We start from the raw sequence: 16,023 nt of genomic DNA, 5'->3' as shown, positions 1-16,023 counted from the left end.
AGAGCTTATAGCTTTGTTGGGGAGTTAGACAATTTAGGAATAGTTAGATGCCAGTTCAAGGCAGAGTAAAAAACCATATTTAAGGCACTACATACTGATTTAAAAATGGTGTTAAGGAATTTAGATAAAGGAGGAAGTTTATTAACTTTATTTCATTTGGAAGTTTCGTAGGATTGGGATAAGTGAGAGAAAAAAGACATGTAAGTAGGTTAGAGACACTGGCCCAAAAACACAGGGAAGTGCAGGATAGATTGGCAGATGAGGCAAAAATATAAGGTTAAAATGTAAGAGCATCACTTTGTGCCTTTATGAGTCAAATTGAGAGATTTGGGGGAAAGTATTAACACAAGGTTAATAGAAGGCATGATCAAGAAATAAATAATGCTTGCATTACTATAGCCACTTTGCTATATTTAGCATTGTTAAATAGCCTAGGAAAAACTACTTTGGCTTATATAGTGTAGTTCATTGTTTTCCTGTTGATCCAAAATTTTATGTTTATTTTTATACTTACTTTTTCAGAGCCAAGATAATACCTTAGTTTACTTATTTATTTTTTATTTTGGTTGACTAGAGACTAGTGGAAAATTAACATTCCAATGATCTGGGGAATTAAAAGGTCCAACTGTCTGTTCTTTATTAACTAAGTATATAACCCTTTGGATGTTTCTTTTGAGTATTAAATCAAATGGTCTCTTAAATAATTTTCTGAAGTTTATGAGCTTCATTTCATTTCTGTATTTTCGTTTGTCTTTAGACATACGTTAGCTGAAAGTCAAGTGATACCACCATTTATTGCTAAAACCAATGAGTTTTTCATAAAGAAACACTGACTTATTTGTCTTTATTTCTTACATCTAGCAGCTAATCACCAAACTCTCTTTGTCTTGGTTTGCTCGTTTCAGTTATGTGATAGTTCAAGAGCTTAAAAGTTTTCAGTATTGGTCCATCTCTTGTGTTTTGTGCCCCACCAAATCTAATTTTGCGTTCCACTTCCAATCTTTAAAATGTCTTCTTATTGCTTATAACAAGGTCTATCTAATTCCTTTTTGCTTTGAAGACCCTTTATAGCCAGATCTTCAGAAATTTAAAAAAAAAAACACTCTTATTTTTCAAAATGGCAACTGTGCTCTACCACTCTACCCTAATCACACACCTGGAATTACTTCTGTTTTAAATCCAAATTTTAAAGTATTGTGTATGGCTTTTTTTGCACTATGACTGCAGGTTAGAATAGTTGTAACACACTGTATGGAACACAAAACCTAAAATATTTACTGTCTGGTTGTTAGTCTATACCCCTTCCTGAGATTCTTACTTGACCTCTTAATGTTTCCATCATTAAGAAAATTGTTAAACCTTACCTAATGTAGTTTGTATAATGAAAATAATGGTTTCCCTCCTCTACAGCATTGCAGTATTGAATATCAGATTACATCCTTTCCCCTACTTCTCAGTCCTCCAAAGTAAGGAGAAAGGACTCAGACCCTGGAAGGGAGGTGAGCATATTCATAGCACTGGTTTAGTGGGCTTCTCTATACATACCTTTGTACCCGCAAAACCTCTGACATGAAGCTAAGAAGATAGTGGCTAAGCCCAGTAAATACCTAATGAGTTGTTTACATAGGTTGATAAAAATGAAATGACCTTTGGTTCTTCTGTTTTCACCACAGAATATGGAAATGGTCTAGGAAGAGTTTAGAACAGTGGTTCTCAACCTTGGCTGCACATTAGAATCACCTGGGAATCTTTTTAAAATCCTGATTTCTGGGCCTTGTCCTCCGGAAATTCTGTCTCTTTGTTACTAATGTTGTGGCCCCACCCCATAACAAAGAAACAGTTTCCGGAGGATGAGGCCCAGAAATCAGAATTTTAAAAAGATTCCTAGGTGATTCTAATGTGCAGCCAAGGTTGAGAACCACTGTGTTAGAAGAAAGTGTTGATTAAATATTAGGGAAGGCAGTTAATGTGTTTGTGAATGGTTTAGGTCACAGGGGTCCTCAAACTTTTTAAACAGGGGGCCAGTTCACTGTCCCTCAGACCGTTGGAGGGCCGGACTATAGATTAAAAAAAAAACTACGAACAAATTCCTATGCACACTGCACATATCTTATTTTGAAGTAAAAAAACAAAACGGGAACAAATACAATATTTGTATTTGCATGTGGCCCGCGGGCCGTAGTTTGAGGACCCCTGGTTTAGGAGGTCATTGGTTTTCAAATATTTTATTAAGGGAAACTTTGCATGTAGTAAATACTTGATATGTTAAAAGATAAAAATGGGTAAAAGCAGAATTACCTTTGGTGAGTAGGGCTTGTGGAGCTTCCAGAGGACTGCCTATTTGGACCTTCCTATTTGGAAATACTTCCATTGAGCTTCAGGCTTACTGTTTATAAACCCATAATTTGTGTTAATGAGTAGCCTATAGTTCTTGGGGAAAAAAATATACTTTTCATAAGAATATTCTGTGGTAAATTTTATAGGCCCATAGCAGTATGTGATTTTTTTTTTTAATTGTGACTATAAATGTGACTTCAAGATTGCCTGGTGGTTTAGGATCTCAGTCTGGAGATTGATTCATTTAATCATCAAATATTTGAGCACCTGCTGTGTGTCAGGCACTGTTCTGGGTGCTAGGAATATGGTTAAAAAACACAACAAACAAAATCTTCCTCTTAACAGTTTAATCCTAAATCCTACCAAGATATGCTTCCAAGTTATTTAGTTACTACATAAATGGGTGAAATTTTTAATAGATTTTCTTTTCAATTCATCTGATTGTAATCTTGTCTAAAGACTAATTCATAGGAATGATGACTTTTTTAATGTTCCTTTCAACCTTAAGATTGTGTGCTTATATGCTTTGAGTCAAAGGATATATTATAGAATCTGACTGACTCTTACAGGTATTGCATTGTTTAATTACTTAGCTATCTTATATATGTTAAAAAATTTTTTTCATTTTCTTTTCTAATTTTTCACAGCATTAATTTGTCAATGAACATTAAGAAAAATAACAGTATAGTGGTATTATACCATATTCATCTTTCAGTACCAGTTGACATTTTTATTCTTAAACTATTCTAGATAAGTTTACCTGAGATTGTGGGATATATGGGTTTGAGTCTTCTCTTTTGAATATCTGTTTATATAAGGGATATTTTATTTATTTGACTTAAAGAAGATGGAGTGTGTAATTAAAATTTTCTGTGTAATTAGGTCATGAAAATGTAATTTCCTATAATAAAATGTGATTTTAAAAATGTTTGTGTGGAAAATAAAAATTAGATGGTTGTTCTGGCTGAATACATTGTTACAGATCATAGTCTTCATTCTAGTGGTCTAATTTTTGACTTAATTTTTGGAACCTTAAAATATGTGTATATTCCCTCCACAAATACCTTTAGAAAACCTTTTAGATTGATAAATTACAGCACTTCTTTTGTAAACATACTTTACTTTTTTGTTTGCCAAAGACTTAAAGAACATTTTTATTTTAATATTTATTAGGACTCATGCATTTATTGAGTAGTTGCTATGTGAGAGACACTGTTCTAGGCTCTTGGGATATATTGATGAAATAAAGATGTGTGCCTTTATGGATCTTTATTAAACCTGAAGTGGGGTGGGGAAAGGGATAGAGTTTATGAGAAGTAATAAAGAGATAAGTTGTATAGTATGTTAGGAGATAAGGAGTTAAGCAAGGGGGATTTTGGTGAAGGGTATTGGGAAAAGTAAGTGCAACAGCAGGAACATGCTTAACATGTCAAAGAACAGTTCAGTGTTTCTTATTGTGACTGGAGCAGAATGAGAGTGGGGCAAATAGAATGAGAGTAGGTCAGAGAGAAAGAGGGTTGGAGAAGGCAGTTGAAAGGACGTGTTTTTCACTTTTAGGAGCCACTGGAGAGTTTGAGCAGAAGAATGAGAGGCTTTGACATATGGTTGCTCTGATAATGAATAAACTAGGGAAGTGGGTGGGCAGAAACCAGGTAAATTCGTTTAGAAGCCTTGGAATAATCTAGGACCAGAGATGATGGTCAGAGTAATAGCAGTAAACGTAGTGAAAAGTGATAGATTCTGGCTATATTTTGGAGAGCCAGTAGGAATTTCCTGATAGTATGATAACTTCAACATTAAAAATATTTTATGAAATCATACTGTTTATTAATGAATGCAACAGTTTTGTGGAAAGGTACAAACAAAATTTTAGTTTAAACCAAAATTACTAAGAATATTTTTTTCAGTTTCCTAGATTCCTTGTAGAACTTAAAAAAAATTTTTTTTTTTTTTGCAGAAAGCCACTTCATGTTATTAAAACTCCATTAAAAGGGGCATGTTATGTTTGAATGGCTTAGTAAAAATATCTTGGAAAACTAAGTTGTAGAGATAGCTTCATTTCAGCAGACAATTGTAGGACAGTTTTACTTAAATTTCTTATTGTCTTAATTTCTGTAAGGATAGTTAATCTTTTCCTTGAAATAAGGTTATCTAAAGGCAAAATGAGAAACTGCATTGCAAAATATTAAAAGCTTAATAACTGTTCTAATGCTTAAAGATTGGTCATCAAGAGACTGCTACTTTTGTCTTGGTTTCTTCAAGAGTAAAAATAAGCAATGATGCTAGAAGTTATAAGAAAATGAGAACAAGTTATATTAAAGTTACATTAAATGTAGAAAGATATGAATAGATTGACATAAATATTACCATTAGATATATTTGAAAGGAATTTTCAAAATAAACATCCAGCATGTAGACATTGGCCATTAGTTTATTAGTGGAGAGCACAAAAAACAATGGATTCTTTCTCAAGCACAGAAGAAAAACTACCTTGGCTAGTCAGTGGAGGGCAATTTTGACTTGGATGTTGAAGGCGAGGGGATAATTCATGTATTTATAATTCAGGTGTTTGAAATTAAATACCCTTATAACCTATTAGAGCCAACCTCATGAAAGCTTTCTTTCTCTCATGAGGTGGTAATAACATACTCACCTAAACAAATGGCAAAATATTCTTGAGGGCAGGGTGATGGCAATTTTTTTTCTAGTCGAGGGTTTTTCAAACATTTTTTAAAACCTGAAAACACTTTTTTAAACTAAAGCTTCTGAGTTAAGTAAAACTGTAAACCAGATTTTTTTAAAAAAGCACTACTCTGTTGAGAGATTTGAAAAGAGAACAACTCTATTTGCCCAATATTATTATTTCCTACCTCTAGGTGAAAGAATTTTTCTACCACAATTCGAAAATCACTATATGGTGATTGATGACATAAGCTTTGAAGCTGACTTAATAGCAGGTAGCCTGCCCAATAGCATTGTTAGAAAGAAGGACATAGATGTTACTTGCTGTATCTAATTGGTAGTGTGAATTTGCTGTGAAAACCATAAATGTCACACAAGCCTAACATTTCTAATTTAAACTTTAATATTCATGATTCAGAGACTACTGCTATCAAATTAATTGCAGTGTGTTAAAGCTTCAGTATTAAAATTTATCCTCAATATATAGTTTTATTTCTCTATTATATAAAAAACCTTCCAGTTTTCAGTAATCAATGACAGGGTGATGACTTCATGACTCCACTTATCTTCTTTTAATTTTAAGGCCCTTTTATTTCTGAGTATTTAAAAATACATTTTGTGATAGTGTTTTGTTTCTGCTGTCTTACTCTATAACTTGAGATACTAAAGTATCTCAGTATTTTGAGGATTATTTTATAGGAGAGCAGAAATGAAGTTTAATGTGTTTGAATAAACATGAGAAATACTAATTAGCACTACGGTGTCTGGTGAATTTCCAGCCAAAATATAAGATGGCGCGTTAAAATGCCTATATCTTTTGAAGTATGGGTTCGATTGAAATGAAATATTTGGTAATACGCAGTTACAATCGGCCCGAGTTTACACGTTTCCCGCACTCCACCGCAAATCTATATGAACCGAGTTTAAGACGGCTCCCGCGGAGTACGCGCAATTCACGCGAGCCGACTTAACTCGTTTCCCGCAACCCAAGTGCTAATAAAGGTATGACTGGCAAGGATTTGATTTATAGTTGAAAATTTCTACAATACTCGGGTCCATATGACATTGCATTCTTAACTTCTCTGTTAATAACTTTATCTCTTAAACTGTGGAAGGCAGGGTACTGTCTTTGAATTGCTCTTCGTTTTCAGAATAGATATTTGTTTAATAAAGGACTTATGTAGTTCTAGTGTTTGTACTATTTAACATAAAAATTCGAAGTAATCACTAGATGTTTTCTTTTGATGTACATTTTAAAGTATGTTGTCTGCATTTTTTTTGTTCTAAATAAGGAAAAACACACCTCATATTCTACCTTTTTATTTTTTTCCCCTTGATTGATTGTTAGCTATAGAATCGCAAACTAATTTTCCTTTTTATCATAAGTTAAGATTTTTAAACAATTTTAACTAAAACCAAAAAACAAGTTAATGGGATTGGATGGCTCTGTCCTAATCTCTTTTACTTACAGTTATTGTGTAATCTGCTGCCAGATAAATATTTCTAAGTCACAAGTCTAATCACATCATTTTTATAAATCTTCAACAGCCTCTCAGGTTCTAAGAATCAAATTAGGAAACCGAACTAATATTTAGTAAGCACCATTTGTTTGCTAGGCACTTAATATTTGAGAAAATTTTTTTTCTTAAATTTATGTAGATAATGTGGCCCCATTTTATAGATGGGGGAACCATGTCTCAAGAGGGTTGGGGCTTAACTGTTATAAACTAGGAAATAATAGTCCTACTAGAAATCAGTTCTACTTGTTGTTTCCTAATTCTTTTGTTACTCCTTCAACATAGTCATATTTTATTTTTTACAAAAGTGAACCTAATAAACATTTTGTTTGAATATCACATGGCTGATGCTTTTAAAATTAATATTTAGTTGAGGCTAATAGGATAAACTTTTAAACACAAGAATAAGACTGACATTTTATTTTTAAATATTTTGCCTGAAATGTTAGTCAAAAATTTAAATTATAAGGACAGTTTCTCTTTACCATTAGTTGCTAGCATAGCAAATAGTATAATCTGAATAGATGTTTACTTGAAATTGAGGTCATTGGAGAAGCCAGCTACTGGGAGCCAGGTGGTAGTTTTTTCCTTACCTTAATTTTTTTCTTCATCTTCTTTATATTCTTTAGTTTACCAGGGTTATTCTGTATGTTAGTGGGCATAACTGAATATTTTCCCTATCTTGTAAAATTTTGATGTGGTGGAAATGATATATTGCTTTTATTTTTAAATATATTTCTACCGATTTCAGAGAGGAAGGGAGAGAAATATAGAAACATTAGTGATGAGAGAGAATCATTGATTGGCTGCCTATTGCATGCCCCACACTGGGGCTTGAGCCTGCACCCCCAGCATATGGCCTGACAGGTAATCGAACTGTGACCTCCTGATCCATAGGTCAATGCTCAATCACTGAGCCACTCTGGCCAGCCTATATTGCCTTTTTTTTTCTTTTTTAATAAATTTTTATTGATTTCAGAGAGGAAGGAGGGGAGAGAGAGGGGGAGAGAGGGAGAGAGAGAGAGAGAGAGAGAGAGAAACATCAGTGATGAGAGAGAATCATTGATTGGCTGCCTCCTGCATGCCCCACACCAGGGATCGGGGATCGAGCCCGAAACCTGGGCATGTTCCCTGACCGGGAATCGAACTGTGACCTCCAGGTTCATAGGCCGAAGCTCAACCATTGAGCCACGCCTGGCCTGTATTGCTTTTAATTCAATCTCAAAAGAATGTGAAGAATCTCCAAATAAAATTTATAAGAGACTGATTGATTGCTTCCACATAAGTAACCTAAGTTAAATTACATGGAATTTTTCAAAGTTATTTAATGTTGCTGGTATATAAGATACTTCTTTTTATATTTTTATTGATTTCAGAGGGGAAGGGAGAACATCAATGATGAGAGAGAATCATTGATCAGCTGCCTCCTGCACGCCTCCTACTGGGGATCCAGCCAGCAACCTGGGCATGTGCCCCTGACCGGAATCTAACCCAGGATCCTTCAGTCCACAGGCCGACGCTCTATCCACTGAGCCAAACCAGCTAGTGCTATATTTCTAAAAGATTGTCTTGAATATATAATCTTAAAATTCTTTAGCTTGGTGCTGCTCAAAATGTGGTGCACTTCGTAACTCCTCTGAGAGGAAATATATGCAGAAATCAAGAACATTTAGAAACAATTTGACAATTTTATGTCTCTTGAATCTAATAAGAAATTGGGGCTTAGACTTTAAAAAATTTTTATTTTACAAAAGTGGGCTTGTAGATATGGAATAAAAATTAGTTCTTCACCTTAGATAATTTGAGAAACATGTATCTAGTTAAATAATGTCATATCTTAATTGTCTTTGGGCATAATATTTTATAGATTTCACAGTGTGCTAAAACTTCTTAAATTTTTTTCATTCTAAAATCTTACTAATAAATTCATATGAAATTTCATTTTAAGGAACAAGATTAGAAAGCAGGTTGTTTGTAAAGTTTGTGAGGGAGTTTTTAAAGCAGCTAGTATAATTTATTTATCACAAAACATAGCCTCCAGTCATAGAAGGCAGGAAAATTGAGGGGAAGGGAAAGGACTGGTTGTTTCCTTAAACTCGTAGAAAAGAGTAGAGACAGAATGATCATTTGGTTAATAAGGGCTTATTTTAAAATTTGTGAGATAATAAATTTTGTATTAGTTTAAATGTTAGTTGTTAGAATTGCCTTAAATTTTGAAGTCATTTCACATTTATAACAATAAACCATAGACATTTTATGGTGTTTTTTAAAAATATATGTAACATTGTTAACTTGTGTGGTGCTTTGTTATGAATATCTTTAATATGTATATAATTTAATGTATAATTCACTATTAAGATTTGTTCTTTTTCTCCTCTTTCTAGGCAGATGATCCATTTGATGATCTTGAAGACCTTTGCACAAAAATGAGGGAAATACAAAGAACCAAATATAGTTCTGAAATTCAGGATCTATATTTTGAGATGATTTTTTATTTTCGGAATGAGAAGTATATCTGGTTATCTTTATGAATGTAGAGACATGAGAAGAGAGTTATGATGGCAAAAAACAAAGAGCCGCGCCCCCCATCCTACACTATCAGTATAGTTGGACTCTCTGGGACTGAAAAAGACAAAGGTAACTGTGGAGTTGGAAAGTCTTGTTTGTGCAATAGATTTGTACGCTCAAAAGCAGATGAATATTATCCAGAGCATACTTCTGTGCTCAGCACCATTGACTTTGGAGGACGAGTAGTAAATAATGATCACTTTTTGTACTGGGGTGACATAACACTAAATGGTGAAGATGGAGTAGAATGCAAAATTCATGTCATTGAACAAACAGAATTCATTGATGACCAGACTTTCTTGCCTCATCGGAGTACAAATTTACAACCGTATATAAAACGTGCAGCTGCTTCTAAATTGCAGTCAGCAGAAAAACTAATGTACATTTGCACTGATCAACTAGGCTTGGAGCAAGACTTTGAACAGAAGCAAATGCCTGAAGGAAAGCTCAATGTAGATGGATTTTTATTGTGCATTGATGTAAGTCAGGGATGTAATAGAAAGTTTGATGATCAACTTAAATTTGTGAATAACCTTTTTGTCCAACTATCAAAATCAAAAAAGCCTGTAATAATAGCAGCAACTAAATGTGATGAATGCGTGGATCACTATCTTAGAGAAGTTCAGGCATTTGCTTCAAACAAAAAGAACCTTCTTGTAGTGGAAACATCAGCACGATTGAATGTCAACATTGAAACATGTTTCACTGCACTGGTACAAATGTTGGATAAAACTCGTGGCAAACCTAAAATTATTCCCTATCTGGATGCTTTTAAAACACAGAGACAACTTGTTGTCACAGCAACAGATAAGTTTGAAAAACTTGTGCAGACTGTGAGAGATTATCATGCAACTTGGAAAACTGTTAGTAATAAATTAAAAAATCATCCTGATTATGAAGAATACATCAATTTAGAGGGAACAAAAAAGGCCCGAAATACTTTCTCAAAACATATAGAACAACTTAAACAGGAACATATAAGAAAAAGGAGAGAAGAATATATAAATACCTTACCAAGAGCTTTTAACACTCTTTTGCCAAATCTAGAAGAGATTGAACATTTGAATTGGTCAGAAGCTTTGAAGTTAATGGAAAAGAGAGCAGATTTTCAGTTATGTTTTGTGGTGCTAGAAAAAACACCTTGGGATGAAACTGACCATATAGACAAAATTAATGATAGGCGAATCCCATTTGACCTCCTGAGCACTTTAGAAGCTGAAAAAGTCTATCAGAACCATGTACAACATCTAATATCAGAGAAAAGGAGGGTAGAAATGAAGGAAAAATTCAAAAAGACTTTGGAAAAAATTCAGTTTATTTCACCTGGACAGCCATGGGAGGAAGTCATGTGCTTTGTTATGGAGGATGAAGCCTTCAAGTATATTACAGAGGCTGACAGCAAAGAGGTGTATAGTAGGCATCAGCGAGAAATAGTTGAAAAAGCCAAAGAAGAGTTTCAGGAAATGCTTTTTGAGCATTCGGAACTTTTTTATGATTTAGATCTTAATGCAACACCTAGTTCAGATAAAATGAGTGAAATTCATACAGTTTTGAGTGAAGAACCTAGATATAAAGCTTTACAGAAACTTGCACCTGATAGGGAGTCTCTTCTACTTAAGCATATAGGTTTTGTTTATCATCCTACTAAAGAAACATGTCTTAGTGGCCAAAATTGTATGGACATTAAAGTAGAGCAATTACTTGCCAGTAGTCTTTTGCAGTTAGATCATGGTCGCTTAAGATTGTATCATGATAGTACCAATATAGATAAAGTTAACCTTTTTATTTTAGGGAAGGATGGCCTTGCCCAAGAACTAGCAAATGAGATAAGGACACAATCCACTGATGATGAGTATGCCTTAGATGGAAAAATTTATGAACTTGATCTTCGACCAGTTGATGCCAATTCGCCTTACTTTTTAAGTCAGTTATGGACTGCCGCCTTTAAACCACATGGGTGCTTCTGTGTATTTAATTCCATCGAGTCACTGAATTTTATTGGGGAATTTATTGGAAAAATAAGAACTGAAGCTTCTCAGATCAGAAAAGATAAATACATGGCTAATCTTCCATTTACGTTAATTCTGGCTAATCAGAGAGATTCTATTACTAAGAACCTACCAATTCTTAGGCATCAAGGGCAACAGTTGGCAAACAAGTTACAATGTCCTTTTGTAGATGTACCTGCTGGTACATATCCTCGGAAGTTTAATGAAACCCAAATAAAACAAGCTCTAAGAGGAGTATTAGAATCAGTTAAACACAATTTAGATGTGGTGAGCCCAGTACCCACCAATAAGGATGTATCAGAAGCTGACCTGAGAATTGTCATGTGTGCCATGTGTGGTGATCCATTTAGTGTGGATCTTATTCTTTCACCCTTCCTTGATTCTCATTCTTGCAGCGCTGCTCAAGCTGGACAGAATAATTCCCTAATGCTTGATAAAATCATTGGTGAAAAAAGGAGGCGAATACAGATCACAATATTATCATATCATTCCTCAATTGGAGTAAGGAAAGATGAACTTGTTCATGGATATATATTAGTTTATTCTGCCAAACGGAAAGCATCAATGGGAATGCTTCGAGCATTTCTATCAGAAGTTCAGGACACCATTCCTGTACAACTGGTGGCAGTTACTGACAGCCAAGCAGATTTTTTTGAAAATGAGGCCATCAAGGAGTTAATGACTGAAGGAGAACACATTGCAACTGAGATCACTGCTAAATTTACAGCATTGTATTCTTTATCTCAGTATCATCGGCAAACCGAGGTCTTTACTCTGTTTTTCAGTGATGTCCTAGAGAAAAAAAATATGATAGAAAATTCCTATTTATCTGATAATACAAGAGAATCAACCCATCAAAGTGAGGATGTTTTTCTACCATCTCCCAGAGATTTTCCCTATAACTACCCTGATTCAGATGATGATACAGAAGCACCGCCTCCTTATAGTCCAATTGGGGATGATGTGCAGTTGCTTCCAACACCTAGTGACCGTTCCAGATATAGATTAGATTTGGAAGGAAATGAATATCCTATTCATAGCACCCCCAACTGTCATGACCATGAACGCAACCATAAAGTGCCTCCACCTATTAAACCTAAACCAGTTGTACCTAAGACTAATGTGAAGAAACTGGATCCAAACCTCTTAAAAACAATAGAAGCTGGTATTGGTAAAAATCCAAGAAAACAGACTTCCCGGGTGCCTTTGGCACATCCTGAAGATATGGATCCTTCAGATAACTATGCGGAACCCATTGATACAATTTTCAAACAGAAGGGCTGTTCTGATGAGATATATGTTGTCCCAGATGATAGCCAGAATCGTATTAAAATTCGAAATTCATTTGTAAATAACACCCAAGGAGATGAAGAAAATGGATTTTCTGATAGAACCTCAAAAAGTCATGGGGAACGAAGGCCTTCAAAATACAAATATAAATCTAAAACCCTGTTTAGTAAAGCCAAGTCATACTATCGACGAACACATTCAGATGCAAGTGATGATGAGGCTTTCACTACTTCTAAAACAAAAAGAAAAGGAAGACATCGTGGAAGTGAAGAAGATCCCCTTCTTTCTCCTGTTGAAACTTGGAAAGGTGGTATTGATAATCCTGCAATCACTTCAGACCAGGAATTAGATGATAAGAAAATGAAGAAGAAAATCCACAAAGTAAAAGAAGATAAAAAGGTAAATTTAATTTATCACCACTAATGTTTATAAAGATGCTTGTTTTTACCTTTAACACAAATTTTTTTTATCAGTTTAATGGATTTGACATCAGTGAGAACTTAAGCTGCCTTATGTCATTCAATACATAAAATGACCAGCTTTTTAAAATTTTCAGAATATTTTGTGAGGGCAATTTTTTTTTTCTTTACTGATTGTATTGAATTTCACTTATTTGTGCTTTATCTTCTTTGGGTAATTGTATTTCATATTCAGCATGGAAATTCTGGGTGAATATATTCTCTATAAAAACCCAGATATAAAGTGACTTTGTGTTTTGTTTTGTTTTTCTGTTTTGTAAGCATCCCATTTGTCTGGTTTTTCCTTCTGAGCTATCAGTTTTGCAGAATTAATTTGATATACCTATCTCACTCAAGCATATTAACAGTACAATAAAACTAGTAATTTGTAGTCTTTTAAATTTATTAACTTTTCAGGCAACTTTTTTGTGGATAGTAGTATACTGCCTATAGCCTTGCAGAAAGATTTCTTAAATATGAATTATAGAATTCTGTTCAAATAGCAAGTTTTTGTCTATTATATTTTAAACTAGAGGCCCGGTGCACAAAAATTTGTGCACTCGGGGGGGGGGGGGGTCCCCTCAGCCCGGCCTGTGCCCTCTCGCAGTCTGGGACCCCTCAGGGGATGACCACCTGCTGGCTTAGGCCCGCTCCCTGGGGAATTGGGCCTAAGCTGGCAGTCAGACATCCTTCTGGCAGCCCGGGAGCCCTCGGGGGATGTCCACTTGCCAGCAGGGAGCAGGCCTAAGCTGCATTCGGACATCCTTAGCACTGCTGAGGAGGCAGGAGAGGCTCCCACCACCACCGCTGTACTGGCAGCCATCAGCCTGGCTTGTGGCTGAGCAGAGCTCCCCCTGTGGGAGTGCACTGACCACCAGGGGGCAGCTCCTGCATTGAGCGTCTGCCCCCTGGTGGTCAGTGTGTGTCATAGTGACCAGTCATTCCCAGTTGTTCTGCTGTTAGGGTCAATTTGCATATTACCCTTTTATTATATAGGATAGAGGCCTGGTACAGGGTGGGGGCTGGCTGGTTTGCCCTGAATGGTTTCCTGGATCAGGGTGGGGGTCCCCACTGGGGTACCTGGCCAGCCTGGGTGAGGGGCTGAAGGCCATTTTCAGGCTGTCCAAACCCCCCCCCCCGGGCGACGGAAGGTCCCAGCCTCTCCTTTTTTTCTTTTTTCTTTTTATTCTGGGATTTATTTACCTTCTACAGTTGAAACTTTGTAGCCTGGAATGGAGCTCAGAACCGGCCAGGGCGGGCGGGAGGGAAGCTTGGCTTCCTCCATCGCCAGGGGCAACCCAAGGCTCCAGCTCTGTGGCCACGGCCAGCTGAAAGCAGGTATCGGGGTTTATTTATCTTCTATAATTGAAACTTTGTTGCTTTGAGTGGAGCTCAGAGCCGGCCGCGGCAGGCGGGAAGCTTGGCTTCCTCCATCATTAGGGCAACCAAGCCTCCTGCTTGTTCCAGCTCCATGGCTGCCGGCCGCCATCTTGGTTAAGTTAATTTGCATATAGTCGCTCTGATTGGCTGGTGGGCGTCGCTTGAGGTGTAGCGAAGGTATGGTCAATTTGCATGTTTGTCTTTTATTAGTGTAGTTACTAATTTATCTGATGGTATTAAGTTTATTAGAAACCTAAATATGTATACTATTAAAGTTGTATTTAATAATTTTTATTTTTATTAGATCTTTCACAGTAGTATTTAAGCACCGTTATTTCTAATGCTATTTGACATGAGTGTTCATAAACTTTTATTCAAGGTTTTTATGGTTTTCAGATAGTATTCAATAGGTTTTTATACTGCATATTGGTAATTTCTTCATCCAGTAAATCCATAGTCTTAATATTTAATTTACTGCAGCCAACTACTTTTTATTACACCCAATTAAAGATAACAGATATTTTGAGTAACCCTATTCTAGATCAGTGGTTCTCAACCTTCCTAATGCCGCGACCCTTTAATACAGTTCCTCATGTTGTGGTGACCCCAACCATAAAATTATTTTCGTTGCTACTTCATAACTGTAATTTTGCTACTGTTATGAATCGTAATGTAAATATTTGATATGCAGGATGTATTTTCATTGTTACAAATTGAAGATAATTAAAGCATAGTGATTAATCACAAAAACAATATGTAATTATATATGTGTTTTCCGATGGTCTTAGGCGACCCCTGTGAAAGGGTCATTCGACCCCCAAAGGGGTCGCGACCCCCAGGTTGAGCACCGCTGTTCTAGATAGATTACCTACATATAGTAATTGCTTCCCTATAGTTGGTAGCCTCCATTTTATTTTCTAAGTTTAAGCTGCAATATTTTTAAATTTATTATTGTTTTTCAGATTAGACATGTAAACAGTAAGGCTCATCTAGATCTATAACAGACTCAACTCACAACACACTACTACCTAAATACCTCTGGCATCTTTTCACAGTCACCCTATTATCACTAGTCCTCACTACATATTTTATCACTGCCAAAAGACTTCAGTATTTTCCTTTTAATTTGCTTGTTATTAAAACTACTGAAGGCTTATTAACAAAAATAAGCATACACAGTCTTTCCATTTCAAATTGTTTATATTTTTGTGTTATTTTTCCTTTTATTTTTATTTTTTTAAATCCTCACCTCAGGATATTTTTTCCATTGATTTTTTTTTGTTTGAGAGTGGAGTGGGAGGGAGAGAGACATTAATGTGAGAGAGACACATTGATTGTTTGCCTCCTGCACTCACCCTGTCTGGGGCTGGGGATCGAACCCTCAACCCTTTATTCTGCAGCCTTATACTCTAACCACCAAGCAAACCAGCCAGGGCTATTTTACTATTTTTTATCACAAGTCTACTTAATTGTTTTACTAACTTTTTATTATTTTATTATTCTTTTTTATTCATTCCACACTTTATTTTTACTTAAAAATTTTAATGTTGACATTATTGCTGGTGTGCCCCTTTTTCCCTGGAATCCTTTGCCTACCTCCATCCACCCCCGTCTGCCCCTTCCTTGGCCTTACCAAACTATTGTTTGTGCTCGTAGGATATGCATATATGTTCTTTAGCTAATCCCTTCACCTTTGTCCAGGTACCCCCACTTCTCCTCAGGTACTGGCCAGTCTGTTCCGTGTATCCATTGCTTCCAGTTCCATTTTGTTTATCAGTTTCT

At 35.7% G+C, this 16,023-nt stretch overlaps 1 protein-coding gene across 5 annotated transcripts in view; it reads left to right on the top strand.

Annotated features, from left to right (window-relative positions):
* The first annotated feature begins 1,098 nt into the window (after positions 1-1,098).
* ARHGAP5 (Rho GTPase activating protein 5) overlaps positions 1,099-16,023 on the top strand; it is a 94,222-nt gene continuing 79,297 nt past the window's right edge. For 2 of the 5 annotated variants that reach the window (XM_023751528.1, XM_023751527.1), the window contains exon 1: positions 8,921-12,802. In XM_023751528.1, coding sequence (XP_023607296.1) covers positions 9,092-12,802 — 3,711 coding nt within the window. In that variant the 5' untranslated portion in view covers positions 8,921-9,091. Of the gene's footprint in view, positions 1,500-8,920; positions 12,803-16,023 lie in introns of those variants that run through there. The other 3 variants (XM_023751530.1, XM_023751531.1, XM_023751529.1) reach the window with 3 other exon arrangements.

This window comes from Myotis lucifugus, unplaced genomic scaffold (genome assembly GCF_000147115.1).
Source record: "Myotis lucifugus unplaced genomic scaffold, Myoluc2.0 scaffold_22, whole genome shotgun sequence".
NCBI classification, from domain to species: domain Eukaryota; kingdom Metazoa; phylum Chordata; class Mammalia; order Chiroptera; family Vespertilionidae; genus Myotis; species Myotis lucifugus.
The sequence above is the reverse complement of the archived record's forward strand: the minus strand, read 5'-3'. Positions and strand labels throughout refer to the sequence as shown.